At 48.6% G+C, this 27,382-nt stretch overlaps 1 protein-coding gene across 5 annotated transcripts in view; it reads left to right on the forward strand.

The window, feature by feature from the left end:
- The window catches only part of dnajb2 (DnaJ heat shock protein family (Hsp40) member B2), a 92,213-nt gene that overhangs the window by 43,628 nt on the left and 21,203 nt on the right, over positions 1 to 27,382 (forward strand). For all 5 annotated transcript variants that reach the window (XM_072579968.1, XM_072579969.1, XM_072579965.1 and 2 more), the window contains 2 exons: positions 22,950 to 23,055; positions 26,293 to 26,363. In XM_072579968.1, coding sequence (XP_072436069.1) covers positions 22,950 to 23,055; positions 26,293 to 26,363 — 177 coding nt within the window. The remainder of the gene's footprint in view (positions 1 to 22,949; positions 23,056 to 26,292; positions 26,364 to 27,382) is intronic.

Here is a 27,382-nt window from a genome sequence, read left to right on the forward strand (position 1 = left end):
TGGTGTAGGGAATGTGTGTGGGCGCTGGTGTAGGGAATGTGTGTGGGCGCTGGTATTGGGAATCAGTGTGTGCGCTGGTGTAGTGAATCACTGTGGGCGCTGGTGTAGTGAATCACTGTGGGCGCTGGTGTAGTGAATCACTGTGGGCGCTGGTGTAGTGAATCACTGTGGGCGCTGGTGTAGTGAATCACTGTGGGCGCTGGTGTAGTGAATCACTGTGGGCGCTGGTGTAGGGAATCACTGTGGGCGCTGGTGTAGTGAATCACTGTGGGCGCTGGTGTAGTGAATCACTGTGGGCGCTGGTGTAGTGAATCACTGTGGGCGCTGGTGTAGGGAATCACTGTGGGCGCTGGTGTAGTGAATCACTGTGGGCGCTGGTGTAGGGAATCACTGTGGGCGATGGTGTAGGGAATCACTGTGGACGATGGTGTAGGGAATCACTGTGGACGATGGTGTAGGGAATCACTGTGGGCGATGGTGTAGGGAATCACTGTGGGCGCTGGTGTAGGGAATCACTGTGGACGATGGTGTAGGGAATCACTGTGGACGATGGTGTAGGCAATTACTGTGGGTGATGGTGGAGGCAGTCACTGAGGGTGCTCATGTCGGGAGTCACTGTGGGAGCTGGTGTAGGGAATCACTGTGGGAGCTGGTGTAGGGAATCACTGTGGGAGCTGGTGTAGGGAATCAATGTGGGCGATGGTGTGGGGAATCACTGTGGGTGCCAGTGTAGGGAATCAGTGTGGTTGCCGGTGTAGGGAATCAGTGTGGGTGCCAATGTAGGGAATCAGTGTGGTTGCCGGTGTAGGGAATCAGTGTGGTTGCCGGTGTAGGGAATCAGTGTGGGCACTGGTGTAGGGAATCACTGTGGGCGCTATTGTAGTCAATCAGTGTGGGTGCTGGTGTAGGGAATCACTGTGAGCGCCGGTGTAGTGAATCTGTGTTAGCGCCAGTTTAGTGGATCAGAGTCGGCGCTGTGTAGTGAATCACAGTAGGCACTGGTTTTGTGAATCACTGTGGGCGCTGGTGTAATGAATCACTGTGGGTGCTGGTGCAGGGAATCACTGTGGGTGCTGGTATTGGGAGTCACTGTGGACACTGTTGTAGGGAATCACTGTGGGCGCTGGTGTAGGGAATCACTGTGGGCGCTGGTGTAGGGAATCACTGTGGGCGCTGGTGTAGGGAATCACTGTGGACACTGTTGTAGGGAATCACTGTGGGCACTGGTGTAGGGAATCACTGTGGGCGCTGGTGTAGGGAATCACTGTGGACACTGTTGTAGGGAATCACTGTGGGCACTGGTGTAGGGAATCACTGTGGGCGATGGTGTAGGGAATCACTGTGGGCAATGGTGTAGGGAATCCCTGTGGGCGATGGTGTAGGCAATGACTATGGGCGATGGTGTAGCCAATTACTGTGGGCGATGATGTAGGCAGTCACTGAGAATGCTGGTGTCGGGAGTCACTGAGGGTACTGGTGTAGGGTATCACTGTGGATGCCGGTGTAGGTAATCACTGAGGGCCATGGTGTAGGGTATCACTGTGGGCGCTGGTGTAGGGTATCACTGTGGGCGCTGGCGTAGGGTATCACTGTGGGTGCTGGTGTAGTGAATCAGTGTGGGCGATGGTGTAGGGAATCACTGTGGGCGCTGGTGTAGGAAATCACTGTGGGAGCTGGTGTTGGGAATCACTGTGGGCGATGGTGTAGGGAATCACTGTGGGCGATGGTGTAGGGAATCACTGTGGGCGATGGTGTAGGGAATCACTGTGGGTGCTGGTGTAGGGAATCACTGTGGGTGCTGGTGAAGGGAATCACTGTGGGCGCTGGTGTAGTGAATCACTGTGGGTGCTGGTGAAGGGAATCACTGTGGGTGCTGGTGTAGTGAATCACTGTGGGCGCTGGTGTAGGGAATCACTGTGGGCGCTGGTGTAGTGTATCACTGTGGGCGATGGTGTGGGGAATCACTGTGGGCGCTGGTGTAGTGAATCACTGTGGGCACTGGTGTAGGGAATCACTGGGCGCTGGTGTAGGGAATCACTGTGGGCGCTGGTGTAGGGAATCAATGTGGGCGATGGTGTAGGGAATCGCTGTGGGCGCTGGTGTAGGGAATCACTGTGGGCGCTGGTGTAGGGAATCACTGTGGGCGCTGGTGTAGTGAATCACTGTGGGCGCTGGTGTAGGGAATCACTGTGAGCGCCGGTGTAGTGAATCTGTGTTAGCGCCAGTTTAGTGGATCAGAGTCGGCTCTGGTGTTGTGAATTACTGTGGGCTCTGGTGTAGGGAATCACTGTGGGCGCTGGTGTAATGAATCACTGTGGGCGCTGGTTTAGGGAATCAGTGTGGGTACTGGTGTCAGGAATCACTGTGGTCGCTGGTGTTGGGAATCACGATGGACGCTGGTGTAGGGAATCCCTGTGGGCGATGGTGTAGGGAATCCCTGTGGGCGATGGTGTAGGGAATCCCTGTGGGCGATGGTGTAGGGAATCCCTGTGGGCGATGGTGTAGGGAATCCCTGTGGGCGATGGTGTAGGGAATCACTGTGGGCGATGGTGTAGGGAATCACTGTGGGCGATGGTGTAGGGAATCACTGTGGGTGCTGGTGTCGGGAGTCACTGAGGGTACTGGTGTAGGGTATCACTGCGGGTGCCGGTGTAGGGAATGACTGAGGGCCATGGTGTAGGGTATCACTGTGGTCGCTGGCGTAGGGTATCATTGTGGGCGCTGGCGTAGGGTATCACTGTGGGCGCTGGTGTAGGGAATCACTGTGGGCGCTGGTGTAGGGAATCACTGTGGGCGCTGGTGTAGGGAATCACTGTGAGCGCTGGTGTAGGGAATCACTGTGGGAGCTGGTGTAGCGAATTACTGTGGGCACTGATATAGGGCATCACTGTGGGCGCTGGTGTAGGGAATTACTGTGGGCGATGGTGTAGGGAATCACTGAGGACGCTGGTGTCGGGAGTCACTGAGGGTACTATTGTAGGGTATCACTGTGGCTGCTGGTGTAGGAAATCACTGTTAGCGCTGGTGTAGGGAATCACTGTGGGCGCTGGTGTAGGGAATCAGTGTGGGCGCTAGTGTAGGGAATCACTGTTAGCGCTGGTGTAGGGAATCACTGTGGGTGCCGGTGTAGGGAATCACTGTGGGCGCTGGTGTAGGGAATCAGTGTGGGCGCTGGTGTAGGGAATCACTGTGGGTGCCGGTGTAGGGAATCACTGTGGGTGCTGGTGTAGGGAATCACTGTGGGCGCTGGTGTAGGGAATCACTGTTAGTGCTGGTGTAGGGAATCACTGTAGGTGCTGGTTTAGGGATTCATTGTGGGCACCGGTGTAGGAAATCACTGTGGGCGCTGGTGTAGTGAATCTGTGTTGGCGCCAGTGTAGTGGATCAGAGTTGGCGCTGGTCTAGTTAATCACTGTGGGCGCTGGTGCAATGAATCAGTATTGGCGCTGGTGTCGGGAATCACTGTCGGCGCTGGTGTAGGGAATCGGTGTCGGCGAAGGTGTAGGGAATCACTGGGGGCGCTGGTGTAGGGAATCTGTGTGGGCGCAGGTGTGATGAATCACTGGGCACTGGTGTAGTGAATTACTGTGGGTGCTGGTGTTGGGTATCACTGTGGGCTCTAGTATAGTGATTCACTGTGAGAGCTGGTGTAGGGAATCACTGTGGGAGCTGATGTGGTGAATTACTATGGGCGCTGGTGTAGTGAATCACTGTGGGAGCTGGTGTAGGGAATCATTGTGGGCGCTGGTGTAGGGAATCAGTGTGGGAGCTGGAGTAGGGGATCACTGTGGGAGCTGGAGTAGAGAATCACTGTGGGAACTGGTGTAGGGGATCACTGTGGGAGCTGGAGTAGAGAATCACTGTGGGAGCTGGTGTAGTAAATTACTGTGCGCTCTGGTGTAGTGAATCACTGTGGGCGCTGGTGTAGTGAATCAGTGTGGGTGCTGGTGTAGTGAATCACTGTGGGTGCTGGTGTAGTGAATCACTGTGGGTGCTGGTGTAGTGAATCAGTGTGGGCGCTGGTGTAATGAATCAGTATCGGTGCTGGTGTCGGGAATCATTGTGGGTGCTGGTGTAGGGAATCACGGTGGACGCTGGTGTAGGGTATCTCTGTGGGTGCTGGTGTAGGGAATCACTTTGGGCACTGGTGTCGGGAATCACTGCGGGAGCTGGTGTAGTGAATTTCTGTGGGAGCTGGTGTAGTGAATCAGTATTAGCGCTGGTGTAGGGAATCACTGTGGGCACTGGTGTAGTGAATCACTGTGGGCGATGGTGTAGGGAATCACTGTGGGCACTGGTGTAGGGAATCACTGTGGGCGCTGGTGTAGGGAATCACTGTGGGCACTGGTGTAGGGAATCACTGTGGGCACTGGTGTAGGGAATCACTGTGGGCGCTGGTGTAGGGAATCACTGTGGGCGCTGGTGTAGGGAATCACTGTGGGCGCTGGTCGAGGGAATCACTGTGGGCTCTGGTGTAGGGAATCACTGTGGGCGCTGGTGTAGGGAATCACTGTGGGCACTGGTGTAGGGAATCACTGTGGGCGCTGGTGTAGGGAATCACTGTGGGCGCTGGTGTAGGGAATCACTGTGGGCGCTGGTCGAGGGAATCACTGTGGGCTCTGGTGTAGGGAATCACTGTGGGCGCTGGTGTAGGGAATCACTGTGGGCGCTGGTGTAGGGAATCACTGTGGGCGCTGGTCGAGGGAATCACTGTGGGAGATGGTGTAGTGAATCTGTGTCGACGCCAGTGTAGTGGATCAGAGTCGGCGCTGGTATAGTCAATCACTGTAGGCACTGGTGCTGTAAATCACTGTGGGCGCTGGTGTAATGAATCAGTATCGGCACTGGTGTCGGGAATCACTGTGGGCGCTGGTGTAGGGAATCACTGTGGGTGCAAGTGTAGGAAGTCACTGTGGGTGCTGGTGTAGTGAATCTGTGTCGGCGCCAGTGTAGTGGATCAGAGTCGGTGCTGGTGTGGCCAATCACTGTGGGCGCTGGTGTAGGGAATCACTGTGGGCGCTGGTGTAGGGAATCACTGTGGGCGCTGGTGTAGGGAATCAGTGTGGGCGCTGGTGTAGGGAATCACTGTGGGCACTGGTGTAGGGAATCACTGTGGGTACGTGTGTAGGGAATCTCTGTGAGAGCTGTTGTAGTAAATCAGTGTGGGCGCTGGTGTATGGAATCACTGTGGGTACGGGTGTAGGGAATCACTGTGGGCGCAGATGTAGGGAATCACTGTGGGCGCTGGTGCAGCGAATCACTGTGGGTACGTGTGTAGGGAATCTCTGTGAGAGCTGTTGTAGTAAATCAGTGTGGGCGCTGGTGTATGGAATCACTGTGGGTACGGGTGTAGGGAATCACTGTGGGCGCTCGTGTCGGGAGTCTCTGTGGGAGCTGGTGTAGGGAATCACTGTGGGCGCTGGTGTAGGGAATGTGTGTGGGCGCTGGTGTAGTAAATCAGTGTGGGTGCTGGTGTAGGGAATCATTGTGGACGATGGTGTAGGGAATCACTGTGGGCGCTGGTGTAGGGAATCACTGTGGGCGCTGGTGTAGGGAATCACTGTGGGCGCTGGTGTAGGGAATCTGTGTCGGCGCCAGTGTAGTGGATCAGAGTCGGTGCTGGTGTGGCCAATCACTGTGGGCGCTGGTGTAGGGAATGTGTGTGGGCGCTGGTGTAGTAAATCAGTGTGGGCGCTGGTGTAGGAAGTCACTGTGGGCGCTGGTGTAGGAAGTCACTGTGGGCGCTGGTGTAGGGAATGTGTGTGGGCGCTGGTGTAGGGAATGTGTGTGGGCGCTGGTGTAGGGAATCATTGTGGGCGATGGTGTAGGAAATCACTGTGGGCGCTGGTGTAGGAAATCACTGTGGGCGCTGGTGTAGGGAATGTGTGTGGGCGATGGTGTAGGGAATCAGTGTGGGCGATGGTGTAGGAAGTCACTGTGGGTGCTGGTGTAGGGAATGTGTGTGGGCGCTGGTGTAGGGAATGTGTGTGGGCGCTGGTGTAGGGAATGTGTGTGGGCGCTGGTGTAGGGAATGTGTGTGGGCGCTGGTGTAGGGAATGTGTGTGGGCGCTAGTGTAGGGAATGTGTGTGGGCGATGGTGTAGTGAATCAGTGTGGGCGCTGGTGTCGGGAGTCACTGTGGGCGCTGGTGTCGGGAGTCACTGTGGGCGCTGGTGTCGGGAGTCACTGTGGGCGCTGGTGTCAGGAGTCACTGTGGGCGCTGGTGTCGGGAGTCACTATTGGTGTTGGTTTTGTGCTGGTCTGTGTCCGTGGGTTTATGCCCTTGCTGGGTTTCCCTGGACTTGTCAGGAACCATAGACAACTTTCTCGTCACTGCCTTTCTCCCACATTCCTGATGAAGTGCTTATGCCTGAAATGTCAACTCTCCTGCTCCTCGGTTGCTGCCTGACCTGCTGTGCTTTTCCATCGCCCAAGTTTTCAACTCTGATCTCCAGCTTCTGCAGTCCTCACTCTTGCTCTTATCCCTCCATCACCGTTGTCTTGTCCAGGAGTACACATTCAGTCCCTTGAGCTTGTTTTGCCATTCACTACGATCTGTCTGTACCCTCAAATCTGCATTCCTTGATTTCATTTCACCCTTTGCTTAACCAGGATCTATCTCTGTCTTCAAAATGTTCAAGGACTCTGCTTCGAACACTTCAGGAAGATGGAACCAAAATCTCTGAGCCCTCTGAGAGAAAAAGTTTTGCCTCATCTCTTTTTTTTAAATGGAACACTCCTGCATTCAATTCTAAAGTTAAAAACCACACAACATCAGGTTATAGTCCAACAGGTTTATTTGGAAGTGCTGCTCCTTCATCAGGTGGTTCTTCAACAGGGAATCACTGGGCGCTGGTGTAGGGAATCAGTCCAACACCGGCATCGTCAAATCATGGCATTCGACTCTCTTCGCTTTCTTCACTAATTGCTATGCCTGCACAGTAGCCATTTGTAATGCAACATTCTGCTGGAACTATTAGGACCCAGGGGTCAACCTCTCCATTGATTTGAGTTGGACCTTGCACAAAGGACACCTCTGCATGAGTTCCTTCGGACCAACCATCATCAGCTGCCTCATCAATCATGGTCACTCCATGATAAGGTGAGAAGTGGGGAAGAGCGCTGATGACTGTGCAATATTCAGCACCATCCGTGACATCTCCAGTACTGAAACAGCCCGTGTTCAAATACAACAAGACCGGCAGAAAGTCCATATTTGGGCTGACAAGTGGCAAGTATAATTTGCACCAGTGCCAGGCAATGACCATGATCACCTCCATCTCCAGAAGCTAACCATCACTCCTTCACACTCAGTGGGGGCTTCAGTAATGGTGATGCTACTATCAACATGCTGCGAGTTACTATTGACCAGAAATTAAACTGGACTTGCCATATAAACACTGTGAGCAGGTCAGAAGCTCAGAGTTCTGCCGTAGCTCACCTCCTGACTCCCCAAACCTGTCCACCATCATCAAGACACAAGTCAGGAAAGTGATGGAACTGAAGGTGCAGTTCCAACAACACTCAAGAACCTTGATATCATCCTTCAATCTTCAGCCAGAAGTGCGGAATGGATGATCCATCGCGGCCTCCTCCAGTAGTCCCCAGCGTTTCCAATGCCATTCTTTACCCAATTTGATTCACTCCACGTGACACCAAGAAACAGTTGGAGACACTGGGAACTGCAAAGTCTATGGCCCCTGACACCGTTCCAGCAATAGTACTGAAGACTTGTGCTCCAGAAACGCTGCTCCCCAAGCCAAGCTCTTCCAGTCCAGTTACGACGATACTGGCATCTACCCAACAATGATCTGATGTAACCCCAAACCCACTTTCCCACCCACTACTGACAACCTTTCACTCCCTTGATATCTATCGCAGCCTTTCCAAAATAAAATGCAAGACTGCTTCTGCCAACGTTCAAGGACGAGTGTCACAGAAACTCACAACCCTCTTGAGAAAGAAAATTTCACCTAACCTTTGGTTTAACTGATTGTTCTCTCATGTTAAACTGGTCCCCAGTCTTAGATTCTCCTTTAGGAGGGTACCACCCTCTCCACAATCCCCCTGTCAAATCCCCTCAGAATGTTGAATGTTTCAATCAAGTCACCTCTTACCCTTCCAAACTTCAGGGGATACAAGCCCGGTCTGTCCAAGCTTACATCATAAGATAACCTGTCTATCCCAGACATTAGTTTAGCTCCTTCCATGACCCTGGAGCAATCGATGACATCACTTCCACCCCCGACGCCACAGCCCGGCCCGCAGCCACTGCCTATCACACCACTTCCGAGATCACTGTCTGCCCAACCACCTCCGCGACTGCAGAGCAGACTATCACCACAGGATCCACTGGCGCCACGAGGTTCACCAGCACAGACGTGATACCTACCTTGAACGTCACTTCCGCCCCCACAGTTGCCGCCGCGGCAGTCACTTCCACCCCACTGGAAGGCTCTATCATTGATGTCACTTCCACCGCCAGTGACGTCACCAGTCATAGAGATGTACAGCATGGAAACAGACCCTTCGGTCCAACCCGTCCATGCCGACTAGATATCCCAACCCAATCTAGTCCCACCTGCCAGCACCCGGCCCATATCCCTCCAAACCCTTCCTATTCATATACCCATCCAAATGCCTTTTAAATGTTGGAATTGTACCAGCCTCCACCATTTCCTCTGGCAGCTCATTCCATACACGTACCACCCTCTTGTGTGAAAAAGTTGCCCCTTAGGTCTCTTTTATATCTTTCCTCTCTCACCCTAAACCTATGCCTTCTAGTTCTGGACTCCCCGATTGCAGGGAAAAGACTTTGTCTATTTATCCTATCCATGCCTGTCATGATTTTGTAAACCTCTATAAGGTCACCCCTCAGCCTCCGACTCTCCAGGGAAAACAGCCCCAGCCTGTTCAGCCTCTCCCTATAGCTCAAATCCTCAAAGCCTGGCAACATCCTTGTAAATCTTTTCTGAACACTTTCAAGTTTCGCAACATCTTTCCGATAGGAAGGAGACCAGAATTGCACGCAATGTTCCAACAGTGGCCTAACCAATGTCCTGTACAGCCACAACATGACCTCCCAACTCTTACATTTCAGCAGTATTTAGATATTCACCTCGGAGGCCACAGGCTCCAAGGCAATAAGCCATTAGCTGGAAAATTAAATTAACACAGTCAGATCTTTGTTGACTGGTACAAACATGATGGTATAAATGGTCTCTTGCTGTGGGGTAAACAACTATGACTCTATATCTGTGTTGACTCTTTTACAGAACAATTGCACTTAATCCCACATCCTCGTTAGTTTGCTTACAATCCTGCTTTTTCTTCAATCCCTTGTTCAAATCCTTCAAAATTAATCGTAAAATCGGCTTCCTTAAGTATGAAATCACTTATTATTTGTGGTGTATAACAATGATTTTGACAAATGAAAAGAACATGATTAAGGAATTTGCAGATGCCACAAAATTGTATTGGTGTTGGGTTGTGAAGAAGAACTCTGTCAACTAAGGTATCATCAAATTGCTTAGGTAATCAGAAAAAATAGCAACTGCATTTCAATCTGGGATAAATGTGAGATTTTGGGGATGACAAGAAAAGTACTGCAAAGAGTGCAAGACTAAGAAGGTTAGGTCTTAAAAATGTGGTGCTGGGAAAGTGCAGCAGGTCAGGCAGCATCCAAGGAGCAGGAGAATCGACGTTTCGGGCATGAGCCCTTCTTCAGGGATGAGGAGGGTGTGCCAAGCAGGCTAAGATAAAAGGTAGGGAGGAGGAACTTGGGGGAGGGGCGTTGGGAAGGAGGTTAAGGTGAGGGTGATAGGCCGGAGAGGGGGTGGGGGCGGAGAGGTCGGGAAGAAGATTACAGGTCAAGAAGGCGGTGTTGAGTCTGAGGGTTGGGACTGAGAAAAGGTGGGGGATGGAGAAATGAGAAAGCTGGAGAAATCTGCATTCATCCCTTGTGGTTGGAAGATGAGGCGTTCTTCCTCTAGGCGTCGTGTTGCCATGGTCTGGCGATGGAGGAGGCCAAGGATCTGCATGTCCTTGATGTTGTGGGAGGGGGAGTTGAAGTGTTCAGCCACGGGGCGGTTGGGTTGGTTGGTGCGGGTGTCCAAGAGGTGTTCCCTGAAACATTCCGCAAGTAGGTGGCTTGTCTCCCCAATGTATAGGAGGCCACATCGGGTGCAGCGGATACAGTAAATGATGTGTGTGGAGGTGCAGGTGAATTTGTGATGGATATGGAAGGATCCCTTGGGGCCTTGGAGGGAGTTGAGGGGGGAGGTGTGGGCGCAAGTTTTGCATTTCTTGCGGTTGCAGGGGAAGGTGCCGGGAGTCGAGGTTGGGTTGGTGGGGGGTGTGGATCTGACGAGGGAGTTGCGGAGGGAGTGGTCTTTCCAGAACGCTGATAGTGGTGGGGAGGGAAATATATCCCTGGTGGTGGGGTCTGTTTGGAGGTGGTGGAAATGACGACGGATGATACGATGTATCTGGAGGTTGGTGGGGTGGTAGGTGAAGACAGTGGGGTTCTGTCCTGGTGGCGATTGGACGGGCGGGGTTCAAGGGCAAAGGAGCGGGAAGTGGAGGAGATGCGGTGGAGGGCATCATCAACCACGTCGGAGGGGAAATTGCGGTCTTTGAAGAAGGAGGCCATCTGGGTTGTTCGGTATTGGAACTGGTCCTCCTGGGAGCAGATGCGGTGGAGGCAAAGGAATTGGGAATATGGGATGGCATTTTTACAGGGGGCAGGGTGAGAGGTGGTGTAGTCTAGGTAGCTGTGGGAGTCGGTCGGTTTATAGTAAACTTCCGTGTTGAGTCGGTTGTCCGAGATAGAAATGGAGAGGTCTAGGAAGGGGAGGAAGGAGTCTGAGACGGTCCAGGTAAATTTGAGGTCGGGGTGGAAGGTGTTAGTAAATTGGATGAACTGTTCAACCTCCTCGTGGGAGCACGAGGTAGCGCCGATACAGTCATCGATGTAGCGGAGGAAAAGAATAGTTCCAGAGATGTAGAGGAAAGGATAGCAAAGATGATTCTCGATAGGAGTGAGAGAGACAGGGGAGTTGTCATGGGGACTTCAACTTTCCAAATATTGACTGGGATCACTACAGTACGAGTGCTATAGATGGGTCAGTTTTTGTCCAGTGTGTGCAGGAGGGCTTCCTGACACAGTATGTAGACAGGCCTACAAGGGGTGAAGCCACATTAGATTTGGTACTGGGTAATGAGCCCGATCAGGTGTTAGACTTGGAAGTAGGTGAGCACTTTGGTGATAGCGATCACAATTCTATTATGTTTACTTTAGTGATAGAAAGGGATAGCTGTATACCACTGGGCAAGAGTTACAGCTGGGGGAAAGGCAATTACGATGCAATTAGGCAAGATTTAGGAAGCATAGGATGGGGAAGGAAACTGCAGGGGATGAGCACATTAGAAATGTGGAGCTTATTCAAGGAAAAGTTACTGTGTGCCCTAGATAAGTATGTACCTGTCAGGCAGGGAAGAAGCTGTAGAGCGCGGGAGCCATGGTTTACGAAGGAAGTGGAATCTCTGGTCAAGAGGAAGAAGAAGGCTTATGTTAGGATGAGATGTGAAGGCTCAGGGCGCTTGAGGATTACAAGGTAGCCAGGAAAGACCTAAAGAGAGAGCTCAGAAGAGCCAGGAGAAGACATGAGAAGTTGTTGGTGGATAGGATCAGGGTAAACCCTAAGGCTTTCTATAGGTATTTAAGGAATAAAAGAATGACGAGAGTAAGATTAGGGCCAATCAAGGATAGTAGTGGGAAGTTGTGTGTGGAGTCAGAGGAGATAGGGGAAGCTCTAAATGAATATTTTTCAACAGTATTCAGGCTGGAAAATGACAATGTTGTCGAGGAGAATACTGAGATACAGGCTACTAGACTAGGTGGGATTGAGGTTCACAAGGAAGAGGTATTAGAAATCCTGCAGAGTGTGAAAATAGATAAGTCCCCTGGGCCGGATGGGATTTATCCTAGCTCCTCTGGGAAGCCAGGGAGGAGATTGCCGAGCCTTTGAAATTGATCTTTAAATCATCATTGTCTACAGGAATAGCGCCAGAAGACTGGAGGAAAGCAAATGTGGTTCCCTTGTTCAAGAAGGGGAGTAGAGACAATACTGGTAATTATAGACCAGTGAGCCTTACTTCAGTTATTGGTAAAGTGTTGGAAAAGATTATAAGAGATAGGATTTATTATCATCTAGAAAAGAATAATTTGATTAGGGATAGTCAGCATGGTTTTGTGAAGGGTAGGTTGTGCCTCACAAACCTTTATTGAGTTCTTTGAGAAGGTGACCAAACAAGTAGGTGAGAGTAAACCGGTTGATGTAGTGCATATTGATTTCAGCAAGGTGTTCGATAAGGTTCCCCACAGTAGGCTATTGTACAAAATGCGGACAAATGGGATTGTGGGAGATATAGCAGTTTGGATCAGTAATTGGCTTGCTGAAAGAAGACAGAGGGTGGTGGTTGATGGGAAATGTTCATCCTGGAGTCCAGTTACTAGTGGTATACTGCAAGGGTCGGTGTTGGGTGCACTGCTGTTCGTCATTTTTATATAAGACCTGGATGAGGGCGTAGAAGGGTGGATTAGTAAATTTGCAGACGACACTAAGGTCAGTGGAGTTGTGGATAGTGACAAAGGATGTTGTAGGTTACAGAGAGACATAGATCAGTTGCAGAGCTGAGCTGAGAGGTGGCAAATGGAGTTTAATGCGGACAAGTGTGAGGTGATTCACTTTGGTCGGAGTAACCGGAATGCAAAGTACTGGGCTAATGGTAAGATTCTTGGTAGTGTAGATGAGCAGAGAGATCTCGGTGTCCAGGTACACAGATCCTTGAAAGTTGCCACCCAGGTGGACAGGGTTGTTAAGAAGGCACACAGTGTTTTAGCTTTTATTAATAGAGGGATCGAGTTCCAGAACCATGAGGTTATGCTGTAGCTGTACAAAACTCTGGTATGGCCACACTTGGAGTATTGTGTACAGTTCTGGTCACCGCATTATAAGAAGGATGTGGAAGCTTTGGAAAGGGTGCAGAGAAGATTTACTAGGATGTTGCCTGGTATGGAGGGAAGGTCTTATGAAGAAAGGCTGAGGGACTTGAGGCTGTTTTCATTAGAGAGAACAAGGTTGAGAGGTGACTTAATAGAGACATATAAGATAATCAGAGGGTTAGATAGGGTGGACAGGGAGAGCCTTTTTCCAAGTATGGGGACAGCAAACACGAGGGGACACAACTTTAAAGTAAGGGGACATAGGTATAAGACAGATGTCAGAGGTAGTTTCTTTACTCAGAGAGTAGTAAGGGTATGGAATGCTTTGCCTGCAATGGTAGTAGATTCATCAACTTTAAGTACATTTAAATCGTCATTGGACAGGCATATGGATGTACATGGAATAGTGTAGGTTAGATGGGCTTCAGATTGGTATGACAGGCTGGTGCAACATTGAGGGCCGAAGGGCCTGTAATGCACTGTAATGTTCTATGTTCCCACTGAGGACCCCTTCTCCCACCTCCAACACACCCCATCCACCTGGACACACCGTGCTGGCCTGCTACCCGCCCTTGACCTCTTCATTTCAAACTGTCGTCGTAACATCAACTGCCTCAACCTGCCCACCCCCCTCACCCCCTCCAACCTCTCACCCTCACAACACGCAGCCCTCCACTTCCTCTGATCCAACCCCAACCTCACTGTCAAACCTGCAGACAATGGGGGGTGCTGTAGCAGTGTGTGGTGCACCGACCTCTACACCACTGAAGCCAGGCACCAAATCGCAGACACCTCTTCCTACTGCCCCCTTGATCACAACCTCACCTCCCATCATCTCCCAGACTATCCACAACCTCATCATCTCTGGGGATCTCTCATCCACACCCTCCAACCTCATTGTCAATGAATCCCACACTGCCTGATTCTACCTCCTTCCTCGGATTCACAAACCTGATTGCCCCGGTCGACCCATTACCTCAGCCTGCGCCTGTCCCACTGAACTCATCTCCTCCTACCTCGACACCGTCCTGTCCCCCTTAGTCCAGGAACTCCCCATCTACATTTGTGACACCATCCATTTCCTTCACCTCCTCCAAGATTTTTGTTTCTCCGGACCCTAACACCTCATTTTCACCTCGGACTTCCAGTCTCTGTACACATCCATCCGCCACGACGAAGGTCTCCAAACCTTCCGTTTCTTCCTCTCACGCCGTACCCTTCCACCGACACCCTCATCTGCCTGGCTGAACTGATCCTTCCCCTCAACAACTTCTCCTTCCAATACTCCCACTTCCTCCAAACCCGCATGGGACCCAGCTATGCCTACCTGGTACATGAAACAGTCCATCATCTGCAGTTACACTGGCACCAACCCCCACCTTTTCCTCCACTCCATCGATGACTGTATCAGCACCACCTCGTGCTCCCATGAGGAGGTTGAACAGTTCATTAACTTCACCAACACCTTCCACCCCGACCTCAAATTCACCTGGATCATCTCGGCAACCTCCTTCCCCTTCCTGGATCTCTCCATCACCGTCTCCAGCGACCGACTAACCGCATATTCTACAAGCCCACCGTCTCCCACAGCTACCTAGACCACACCTCCTCCCCACCCTGCCTCCTGTAAAAACGCCATCCCTTATTCCCAGTTCCTCTGCCTCCACAGCATCTGTTCCCAGGCTGACCACTTCCACCTCAGAAAGTCCCAGATGGCCTCCTCCTTCCACGATCACAACTTCCCTTCCCACGTGGTTGATGATGCCCTCTAGCACATCTACTCCACTTCATGCACCACCGCCCTTGAATCCCACCCCTTCCACCCCACCAACCTCCACATAAAACACGTCACCCATGCCACTTCCTCCACTTCCAAATGGACCCCACCACCAGATATATATTTCCATCCCCATTTCTATCAGTGTTCTGGAAAGACCATTCCCTCCACGCCTCCCTTGTCAGGTCCACACCCCCCACCAGTCCATACCCCACTCCTAGCACGTTTCCCTGCCACTGCAGAAAATGCATAACTTGAGCCCATACCAGTCCCCTCACCTCTGTCCAAGGCCCCAAGAGATCCTTCCATATCCATCAGAAAGTCACCTGAACCTCTTCTAATGTTGGCTATGCATCCATTTCACCCGGTATGGTCTCTTCTACGTCAGGGAGACAGGACGTCTTCTTGCGGATCGTTTCAGAGAACATCCCTGGTATACCTGCATCCACCAACCGCACCGCCCCATGGCTGAACACTTCAATTTCCCATCCCACTCTGTCAAGGACATGCAGGTACTGGGCCTCCCCCATCGCCAAACCCTAACCACCGACACCTGGAGGAAGAATACCTCATATTCTGCCTTGGGACCCTGCAACCACACGGGATAAATGTGGATTTCAACAGCTTCCTTATTTCCTCCTCTTACATTATCCCAGTCCCAAGCCTCCAACTCGGCACCGCCCTTGGACCCATCCATCACTGCCCCCTCTGACCTATCACCTTCTCCCTCATCTTGATCTACCTATCGTTTTCCCAGCTACCTTCCCCCCAACTCCCCCCTCCCATTTATCTCTTGGCCCAGGCCCAGGCCCACAAGCCTCATTCCTGATGAAGGGTTTATGCCCAAAACATCGATTCTCCTGCTCCACGGATGCTGCCTGACCTGCTGTGCTTTTCCAGCACCACGCTGTCTATTCTGATGTCCATCATCTGCAGTCCTCACTTTCTCCTACGCAGTTAATGGTAGGGCCTTGGGTAGTGTTGTCGAAAAGAAAGACCTGGTGAATGCAGGTATATAGCTCTTTGTAAGTTGCGTCACAGGTAGACAAGGTGGTTAAGAAGGTATTTAGCATGCTTACCGTCATTGCTCAGATCACTGAGCATAGGAATTGGGACACCGTGTTGAGATTGTACAGGACTGTGGTGAAACCACGTTTGTAGTACAGTCAGTTCGGCTATAACATGGTAGATCTGTTCTCGTGCAACCCCCGACACAAGAAAATCACATAATAGCAGTACCATTTAAACAACTGTGGCCAGAATCATGTTAGAAACCAATACACACTTCAAAAGTTTGCATTTTAGAAACAGTGTCCCAAATTTGTCAATCACATAATAGCAAATTTGCATTAAGGAAATGCACATTATAGCAGAATGGCCTGTACAATGTATAGTTGTGGCCACCCTGCTGGAGGAAGGATGTTATTAAATTGGAGAGGGTTCAGAAAAGACTTAGCAGGATGCTGTCGGAACTGGGAGGGTTTGAGTTTTCAGGAGAAACTGGGTGGGAAAGGGATATTCCTTACTGAAGCATAGGAAATTGAAGAGTGACCTTTATAGAGGTTTATAAAATCATGATGGGCATAGATAAGGTGAATAGCAAAGGTCTTTTCCCGAGGATGGGTGAACTCAAAACAAGGGGGTATATTGTTATGGTGAGAGGAGAAAGATTTAAAAGGGACTTGAGGGGCAACGTTTCCACACACTGGGGGTTCCTATGTGGAATGAACTGCCACAGGAAGTGATGGGTTCAGGTACAGTTAGGATATTTAAAAGACATTTGGACAGGTATATGAATAGGAAGGGTTTGGAGGGATTAAGCCAAACACAGGCAAGTGGGACTAGTTTAGTTTGGGAACATGTCTGGCGTGGACTCGTTGAACTGAAGGATCTGTTTGCATGTTGTATGACTGTGTTAGCTTTCCTAATTACTAACTGACTACACATTAACCCTTTGCGATTCATGCATCTCAGCGCTCTGCAAACAGTCATTATTTAGATAATTTTTTGTTCTTCTACTTGCAACAATGGACACACATTTCCACGCCATACTTGCCACGTTATTGCTCATTCACTTATAACTTATAACTTAAGTCCTTGTGTCCCCTTCGAAATTTACTTCTCTCCCTATCTTTGTGTTGTCAGTAAACTGAGCAACAATATGATCCCTTCATTTAAGCCATTTATATAAATTGTAAAGAGTTAAGGTCCCAATACTGATCACTTGTTAAATCTTGCCAAACCAATTAACACACACAGTCTCTGCTTCCAGTTTAGTCTCAGGCAGAGTATGGAAAGAAGCCATTCGGCCCATCATGTCCATACCTGTTATTAAGCAGATATATACTCTTGTCTCATTTTCCAGTACGTGCCTGGTCGTCTTGTATGTTATGACACTTCAATTGCTCATCTACATATTAATTAAGCAGTTCCTGCTTTTACCATTCTTTCAGGCAGTGATTTGCACTGAGTGAAAAATTCTTCCTTACGTTCACATGAAATCTGTTGCCCTTAACCTTAAATCTAAGCCCACTGGTCACTGACTCCTCTGCTATCTTCACCTGACGAAGGAACAGCACTTCAAAAGCTTATGATTTCAAATAAACTTGTTAGACTATAACCTGGTGTCATGTGACTTCTGACTTTGTCCTCTACAAAAGGGAAAGGTTTCTTCCAATCAACCCATTCTATGCATTTCATAATTTTCTACACCTCATTTACGTCTCCTCTCAACCTTTCCTGCTTTAAGGTAAATAACCACAGTCTATTTAATCTCTCTCCATAGCTTAATCACTCCAGTCCAGTCAACACCCTGATATGCCTCTTCTGCACGCTCTCTAGTGCAATCCCATACTTCCCATAAGTATGTGGTGACTCCCAGAGTAGTCCAGTTACAATCTAAATAAACTCTTAAACGGCTCCGACATAACCGACAGCTTTGACAAAGGGTCAGTTAGACTCGAAACGTCAGCTCTTTTCTCTCCTTACAGATGCTGCCCACAGTGATTCCCTACACCAGCATTTTCTCTTTTGGTTTCAGATTCCAGCATCCACAGTAACTTGCTTTTATCTGACATAACCCTACTGCTCTTCTGTTTTGTTCTACCATATGCCTTCTTAACCTGTACCAACATACTGGAAATCAAGCCTGCCAAACCCAGAGTCATTGTAAAAGTTAAAGACTTTATCAAAGTTTTCAAAATACTCCAGTTTAGCTGCCTTTTAAGACCCAGTTTAACATGAAGCACAGACCAAGTTTCTGTGCTTAAAAAGCATAGCTATTTATTACAAATAAACACATTGTAACTACAGTCAAATAACTATCAACTGTTAACATATAACTCCACTGGTTAAACCTTTAAACATCTTATGGACATTCCCCAACCTTCACATAAAGATTGATACAGGCAGATACAAAAAGTGAGGGTGTTCTGGTGGAGGGAAGAACAGGCAAGGTAGTTTAATGGTTCTTGTCCACAGGATTCACTGGGATGATCCTGTAGTTTGCCGGACTTGTGCTCCTTGATCTCCTACCTTCAGATGTTTTCCCTGGCTTGCAGGAGGCACAGAGTGATTGGTTCACAACTTGTAAAGTCTCTTTTTTTGTTAAAGGCAACAGCTTAAGATATCAAGTGAAGAAAAATAAATGCCTTTAGGTATGATGTGGTTTTTTTTAACTACAGAGAAAAGGATACAACCTCCTTTTCTGGAGGTCCAAAGGCTCTTGGTTATCTTGCTTGCACCCACAAGCTGTTCACCTACCTGGGAGACAATCATGTAATTGTTGGCAGGCAGAAAGCCTTTGCCATTGATAATTGGTCACCATTTTACAGACCAATCAGCAACTTGTTGCTGGCCAACCCAGCTGGCCTATACCAATGAGACACCACTTCCAGTCGCAATAACAACCATTCACGCTCTGCCTTTTGCCTTTAAACCAATCTTGAATCCAATTTCCCTTGATCCGATGGACTCTTACCTTGACCAGTCTTACATGTGGTTTATAAGCCAAACTAAAGTTCATGTAGACTACATCAACCACACTACTGTCATCCACATATTTAATCACCACCTCAAAAGGAAACCACTCAAATCTGTCAGACATAATCTCCCTCTGACAAAGCAATGCTGACTATCCTCGATTAATCCTTGTTCACTCCAAATGTGGATTAATTCTATTTCTCGGTTTCTTACTTCCAATAATTCCCTTACCAATAGTGCTAAACTGACAAACCTGTCTTTCTCTGGTTTATCCCTACTATCCTTCCTGAAGAATTGCACTATATTAGCTATCCATTGGCACCTCTCCTGTGTCCTGAGAGGATTTGAAAATTAATGTCTGGGTTGCCTGCAATTTCCTCCTTTCCCTCCTGCAGTAGCCTGGGTCTGGGAACTTATCCAGTTTTAAGCTGCTAAAACCACTCCCTCCGTCTCCCCTGTAATTTATGAGGTGGAGGAGCTGGTGTTGTACTGGGGTGGACAAAGTAAAATTAGCACAACATCAGGCGATGAAGGAGCAGCGCGCTGAAAGCTAGTGCTTCCAAATAAACCTGTTGGACTATAACCTGCTGTTGGGTGATTTTTTAATCTGTAATTTAGTCATGGATAGTACATCCTCTTCCCTCATTTCTATACCTATACCACTCTTCTCAATCATGAATACAGATATAATATATATACTGAAAACCTCACCTAATGAAATCCCCTACTATTATTCTCTTGTTATTTTAACACCTGAAATTAGCCTGCATCTCTTCCTGACTATATGAGGTCTGTAGTACACTCCAACAATGTTATAGCCCCTATTTGTTTTGATGTTCCACCCACCACATGACCTTAATTAAGGAGCGTTCTGAGATATCGCCCCTCCTGATTGGATTAATTGATTCCTTGATCAGTATTGTGACACTGTCTCCTCTTTACAACCCTCCTTGTCTCACCTGAAGATTCGATAGCCTGGAATATTCAACTGCTTTTCCTGCCCCTTGTCAACCATGTGTTCAGGAAGTTTTAGCCTCATCTGTTAATCAGTTCCCTCCACTCATATACCTTATTCACAAGACTCCTTGCATTGAAATAAATGGCATTTAACTTTGCCAAGCGGCCTTTGTCTTATCTTGACTGTATAGGCACTGCCTTCTAGGCAGACTTGGCTTTACTTCCACGTTTGCGTGCACATCACCCACTATTATATCTCAATTCCATATCCCAGCCAACCATTCATCTATCCATGTTAGTATAGTACCCTCTAAACCATAAGCTTTTATTTTCTGTAATAACGTCTCACGTCTATTGTCTGCAAGGTGTTAGAAAGTATTCTGAGGGATAGGATTTATGACCATCTGGAAGAGCATGGCTTGATTAAATGCAGTCAACATGGCTTTGTGAGGGGCAGGTCATGCCTCACAAACATTATCGAGTTCTTTGCGGATGTGACTAGAAAAGTTGATGAGGGTCAAGCTGTGGATGTGGTGTATATGGACTTCAGCAAGGCATTTGATAAGGTTCCCCATGGTAGGCTCATTCAGAAGGTCTGGAGGAATGGGATTCAGGGGAGCATAGCTGTCTGGATACAGAATTGGCTGGTCAACAGAAGATAGTGAGTGGTAGTAGAAGGAAAATATACTGCCTGGAAGTCTGTGGTGAGTGGTGTTCCACAGGGCTCTGTCCTTGGGCCTCTATTGTTTGTAATTTTTATTAATGACTTGGATGAGGGGATTGAAGGATGGGTCAGCAAGTTTGCAGATGACACAAAGGTCGGAGGTGTTGTTGACAGTATAGAGGGCTGTTGTAGGCTGCAGCGGGACATTGACAGGATGCAGAGATGGGCTGAGAGGTGGAAGATGGAGTTCAAGCTGGATAAATGCGAGGTGATGCATTTTGGAAGGTCGAATTTGAAAGTTGAGTACAGGATTAAAAACAGGATTCTTGGCAGTGTGGAGGAACAGAGGGATCTTGGGGTGCAGGTACATAGATCCCTTAAAATGGCCACCCAAGTGGACAGGGTTGTTAAGAAAGCATATGGTGTTTTGGCTTTCATTAACAGGGGAATTTTGTTTAAGAGTCGTGAGATCTTGTTGCAGCTCTATAAAACTTTGGTTAGACCGCACTTGGAATACTGCGTCCAGTTCTGGTCGCCCTATTATAGGAAAAATGTGAATGCTTTGGAGCGGGTTCAGAGGAGGTTTACCAGGATGCTGCCTGGACTGGAGGGTTTATCTTATAAGGAGAGGTTGACTGAGATCAGACTTTTTTCATTGGAGAAAAGGAGGAGAAGAGGGGACCTAATTGAGGTATACAAGGTAATGAGAGGCATAGATAGAGTCGATAGCCAGAGACTATTTCCCAGGGCAGAAATGACTAATACGAGGGGTCATAGTTTTAAGCTGGTTGGAGGAAAGTATCGAGGGGATGACAGAGGCGGGTTCTTTACACAGAGAGTTGTGAGAGCATGGGATGCGTTGCCAGCAGCAGTTGTGGAGGCAGGGTCATTGGGGACATTTAAGAGACTCCTTGACATACATATGGTCACAGAAATTTGAGGGTGCATACATGAGGATCAGTGGTCGGCACAACATCGTGGGCTGAAGGGCCTGTTCTGTGCTGTACTGTTCTGTGTTAACTGTTGTGGTACCTTTTCAAATGCCTTCTGGAAATCCGAGTTCTCTGGTTCCCCAACACAAAGGTTACCTCCTCAAAGTATTCCAGTAGATGAACCAAACATGACTTTCCTTTCACAAAACCTTGTTGACCCTGCCGCACTATCCTGAATATATCGAAGTGGCCCGCTAGAATAACTTTAATAATAGTTTTTAACATTTCCCCAACAACAAGTGCTAAGCTAAATGGCCTGTAGCTTCCTGATTCCTATCTCTGCCCCTTTCTGAGTAAAGGAATTCCATTCATTATGCTCCAATTGAAAATGGGATCCCAAAACCATGGAATTTTGGAAAATTAAAACCAATGCATCCACTGTCTCACTGACCGCTTTGTTTGTGACCCTAGGATGACCCTAGGGGGCGGTATAAGACCATAAGACATAGGCGTGGAAGTAAGGCCATTCGGCCCATCGAGTCCACTCCGCCATTTAATCATGGCTCATGGGCATTTCAACTCCACTTACCCGCATTCCCCCCGTAGCCCTTAATTCCTCGTGACATCAAGAATTTATCAATCTCGGCCTTGAAGCCATTTCGCGTCCCGGCCTCCACTGCACTCCACGGGAATGAATTCCACAGGCCCACCACTCTCTGGCTGAAGAAATGTCACCGCATTTCTGTTCTGAAATGACCCCCTCTAATTCTAAGGCTGTGCCCATGGGTCCTAGTCTCCTCGCCTAACGGAAACAATTTCTTAGCGTCCACCCTTTCCAAGGCACGGTGGCTCAGCGGTTAGCACTGCTGCCTCACAGCACCAGAGACATGGGTTCAATTCCCGCCTGTCTGTGTGGAGTTTGCACATTCTCCCAGTGTCTGCGTGGGTTTCTCGCACAGTCCAAGGATGTGCAGGTTATGGTGGATTGGCCATGCTAAATTGCCCGTAGTGTTAGGTGGATTAGTCAGGGGGGAATGGGTCTGGGTGGGTTGCTCTTCGGAGGGTCAGTGTGGACTTGGGCCGAAGGGCTTGTTTCCACACTGTAGGGAATCTAATCTAAAAAAAGTCTATTAGCTCACAGCTCCAACAATTTGTTCAGTACCACTTTCCCAGTGACTGTAATTTTTCTGTGTTCCTCTCTCCTTTCCATTTCCCGACTTATCACTGATTCTATTCCTTGTATTCTCTATCCTCTGTAATGAAGACTGATGCAAAATACCTGATCAATCTACAATTTTAAGATTGAGATGAGGAGAATTTTTTTTTTCTTCCAAGTATCAAGTGGTGGATATTGTGACATTAAATTGACTCAAAGCTGAGTTAGATAGATTTGTGATAGACAGAGGAGTCGAAGGTTATGAGGATCAGACAGAAAAACAGGGTTGAGACCACATTGGGCTTGAACTACTGAATGGTGTAGTCGGGCCAAATGGCAAATGGTTCCCTCCTGCTCTTAAATTCTATATTCTTAACATAACTTAATTGTAGAGCTGTCCTTCAAATTTTTATCTGTTTGTTGTTTGACCTCCATTTCTGATGTGACCTCTAACGTATGCACTTTCCTTGCTTGTAGACTTTACATCATTTTCTGCAAATGTCGGTGGAACTGGACTGGGGAGTTTCCGATCAGTGTCAACTTCAACGAAGCTCGTTAATGGAAAACGTGTCACCACCAGGAAGTGAGTAACGAGAAACGAATACAGATTGTCACGATGATGGCACGTTGGCCGTCTTAGCTGGAGATTTGTTAACCAGTGGCTCTGACCTGAGTGTATTATGGGTGAGGGGGTACAGGGATGTGTTGCTTACGAGGCATATGGAGTTCAATGTAAGCAAGTGTGATGTTATGCATTTTGGACCGAAAAAGGATAGATCAGGTTACTTTCTAGGTGGAGTCGAAAAGTGTGGCACTCAAAAAGCACAGCCGGTCAGGCAGCATCCGAGGAGCAGGAGATCCGACGTTTCAGGCATAAGCCCTTCATCAGGAATGGGGGGTGGAAGGGGGCTGAGAGATAAATAGGAGGGTGGGGGTGGAGCTACGTTCTCGATGGTGGAACAGTGACTCAGTGGTCAGCACAGCTGCCTCAGTGCCAGGAACCTGGCTTCGATTCCAGTTTTGGGTGACTTGCAAACTCTGCAAAGACATTCTCCCTGTGTGTATGTGAGTTTCCTCCGGGTGCTCCTGTCCCTCCCACAGCCCAAAGATGTGCAAGTAAGGGTGGATCGGCCATGCTAAATTGCCCCATAGTGTCCGGGGATGTACAGGCTAGGTGGGTTAGGCATGGGAAATGCAGGGTTACACAGATAGGGTAGCAGTCTGGGTCTGGATCTTTGGAGGGTTGGCATGGAACCGATGGGCCGAATGACCCTCTTTCACACTGTATGGACTCTGTGACTCTAAGTAGAGTGGTTGCTCATAAATCTTGAGCGATCAGGTGCATAATCTTTAAAATGTCATGAACAGATGCAGAAAATAGTCAAGAAATGTAATGGAATGCTGGTCTTCATATCTCAAGGACTGGAGTGTAAGGCTGCAGAGGTGATGCTGAAATTGTACAAAAATCCTGGTTAGACCCCACTTGGAGTTTTGTGAATAGATCTGGGCACCACACCTTAGGAAGGATAGATTGTTCTTGGAGGGAGTACAACGTAGATTTATAAGAGTGATAGCTGGTCTTCAGGGGTTAGGTTATGAAGAGAGATTATGTGTGTTAGGCCAATTCAAATGTAGAAACATAGAAGCTCAGAGCAGGAGTAGACCATTCAGCCCCTTGGGCCTACTCCCCCATTCATTTTGATCATGGCTGATTGTTGAGCTCAATTCCCTAGTCCCACGCTCCCCCTCCATATCCTCAATTCCTTTGGCTACAAGAGCTGTACCTATCACCTCTTCTAGAATTTGAAGGTTAGGAAGTGATCTGATTGAAGTCTTCGAGATATTAACAAGAAGGGACAGAGTAGATGAAGAGAAACTATTTCCACTGGTTGGAGATTCTAGAACTAGGAGCATAGTCTGAGAATGAGGGCCAGACCATTCAGGAGAGATGTTAGGAAGCACTTCCATCCACAAAGGGTAATGGATATTTGAAACCCTCTTCCACAAACAGTAGCTGATGCTCGATCATTTGTTCATTTTAAATTGGAGATAGACAAATTGCTGTTAAGGAAAGGTATTAAGGAAAATGGGACAAAGGCATGTCATAGATTACCTGCAGTGTGGAAGTAGGCCATTTGGCCCATCGAATCTCACCACACTTCTAAAGAGCATCCCATCTATCCCACTATCCCTGTTACCCTACATTTCCCACAGCTAACCCATCTTACCGACACATCCCTGTACACTGGGGCAATTTAGCATGGCCAATCCACCTAACCTGCACATCTTTGCACTATGAGAGGAAACCGGAGCACCTGGAGGAAACTGACCTGGGGAGAACATGCAAACTCCACACAGACAGTCACCCAAGGCTGGAATCGAACCCAGGTCCCTGAGAGGTAGCAGTGCTAATCACTGAGCCACTGTGTGTATAGAGTTAGGCCGCAGTTCGTTGTGATTCCATTGAATAGCAGAGCAGGCTCAATGGGCCTGTTCTGTGTTCCTATTATTATCGCAGTGACATGTCATCGGTAAGATGAAAACAGGATCTGTGTTATGTCAGTCTAATCCCAGCTCACATTCTCAATTAGTGCATGATTGTAGTTATTTATGGCACAGAGGAGGTGACCATTCAGCCCGTACTGCTGGGAAATTGTTTTGTGATGAGAGGTAGTACAACAATAAAGGATCAAAAGGTGACAATAACACTCAGAAATTGCAAAGAGCCAGTTTTTCTCCTTGGCAAAACGTTTGGCACGCCCTTTCTTGTGATGGCATTCAATGTCTTTGTTTGTAGCTGATAGTCATAGAATCAAACAGACCCTTCAGTCCGAATGGTCCACGCTGACCATGTCCCACCTCCCTGCGTTTGACCCATATCCCTCCAAACATTTCCTGTTCATGTAATTATACAAGTGGCACAGTGGTTAGCACTGTTGCCTCACAGCGCCAGAGATCCGGGTTCAATTCCCGCCTCAGGCGACTCTCTGTGTGGAGTTTGCACATTCTCCCCGTGTCTGCGTGGGTTTCCTCCGGGTGCTCCGGTTTCCTCCCACAGTCCAAAGATGTGCAGGTCAGGTGAATTGGCCATGCTAAATTGCCTGTAGTGTCAGGTAAGGGGTAGATGTAGGGGTATGGGTGGGTTGCGCTTCGGCGGGGCGGTGTGGACTTGTTGGGCCGAAGGGCCTGTTTCCACACTGTAAGTAATCTAATCTAAATGCTGTAATTGTACCTGCATCCACCACTTTCTCTAGCGATTCATTCCACACATGCACCGCTCTGTGGTTTAAAAACAAACAGTTTCCCCCATGTTCTTTTTAAATTTTTCCCCTCTCATATTAAAGTGTTGAACTCCCCCACTTGGAGAAAAGATCTTTGCTATTCCTCTCACAGAGTGACCAGTCTTTTAGCTTGAGAGAGTAGAGTGGGTTTACTCTGTATGTAACCCCGTGCTCCCCATGATCTTGGAGTGTTTAATGGGAGCAGTGTTAGAGGGGGTTTTACTCTGTATCTAACCCCGTGCTGTCCCTGTCCCTGGGAGTGTTTGATGGGGACAGTGTACAGGGAGCTTTACTCTGTATCTAACCCCGTGCTGTGCCTGTCCCTGGGAGTGTTTGATGGGGACAGTGTACAGGGAGCTTTACTCTGTATCTAACCCCGTGCTGTCCCTGTCCCTGGGAGTGTTTGATGGGGACGGTGTACAAGGAGCTTTAATCTGTATCTAACACCCTCCCCCCCCACCATTCACCAGCTCAGAGAATGTTTTCCTTTCATTTTCTCGCTCTTTTCAAACTATAACCTGTCTATTTCTCCCCCCTAGGATTGTGGAGAATGGTGAAGAGAGGGTGGAAATTGAAGAAGACGGGCAGCTGAAGTCAGTGCGAGTAAACGGTAAGCGAGATAGGAGGGCCAAGAGAAACTAGGCCAGACACAGTGAATCGACGGCAACAGCAGGGTGTCCTGGGGAGCTACTAGAGAAGAGAGCAGTAGGAAGCAAATGGCAGCAAGACAGGAATGTTAGAACACATCAGCGATTAGAAACTTTGACTAGAGGCAATCACCACTACTTGGAAGAATCCAGAATAAATATATTGTAGAAATAAAGAAGATCTTCCCTTGCCCATCCCATTCATGGCCCGGTCTTGTTTATTCTCGATAGAAACAGATAGATTTGGTACTGTATGGCTCCATTTTGATTAAACTTTGTGGGTCAAGCTGGTCAGAGGAGGTGGCTGCTGATCCCACAGTCACCCAGAGTGGGCTAAACTTGGGTGGCGACCGAGGGGTCAAGCAGGGCACCCGACCTCAGGCCTGCAGAACCAGACCATGGCGATCAATCAAGTGTCAGGAAGGAGTCACGTGACCAGAGAGTTTTGCTCATAGAAACAGAAAAATGATACAGGGACAAAAGTGCACTTTCATTCAACCTGGGTTCAGAAGTGCTATCTGAATCGTATTGCTCCTTCCACTCTTTTTGTTTTGATTTACTCATGGGATGTGGGTGTCTCTGGCAATTCATTGCTGTTGAGAAAATGATGGTGAGCTATTGCCTTCAACCCTCCCTCCAACGTAAGGTCAAATGTGAGGATGTTCACCGATGATTGCACAATGTTCAGCACCATTTGAGACTCCTCAGATACTGAAGTAGTCCATGTTCAAATGCAGCAAAACCAGAACAGCACTGAGACATGGTCTGAAAAGTGGCAAGTGACATTCACATCACACTAATGCCAGGCAATGACCGTTCCATCGAGAGAGAACCTGACCAACATCCCTTGATGTCCAGTGGTGTTACCATCACTGAATGATTGCCCCACTATCAACATTCAGGGGTTGCTATTGATCAGTAACTCAACTGGACTTATCATATAAACACAGCAGCTACAAAGGCAGGTCAGAAGTGAGGAATC

The sequence above is a fragment of the Chiloscyllium punctatum genome, chromosome 10, assembly GCF_047496795.1.
Source record: "Chiloscyllium punctatum isolate Juve2018m chromosome 10, sChiPun1.3, whole genome shotgun sequence".
NCBI classification, from domain to species: domain Eukaryota; kingdom Metazoa; phylum Chordata; class Chondrichthyes; order Orectolobiformes; family Hemiscylliidae; genus Chiloscyllium; species Chiloscyllium punctatum.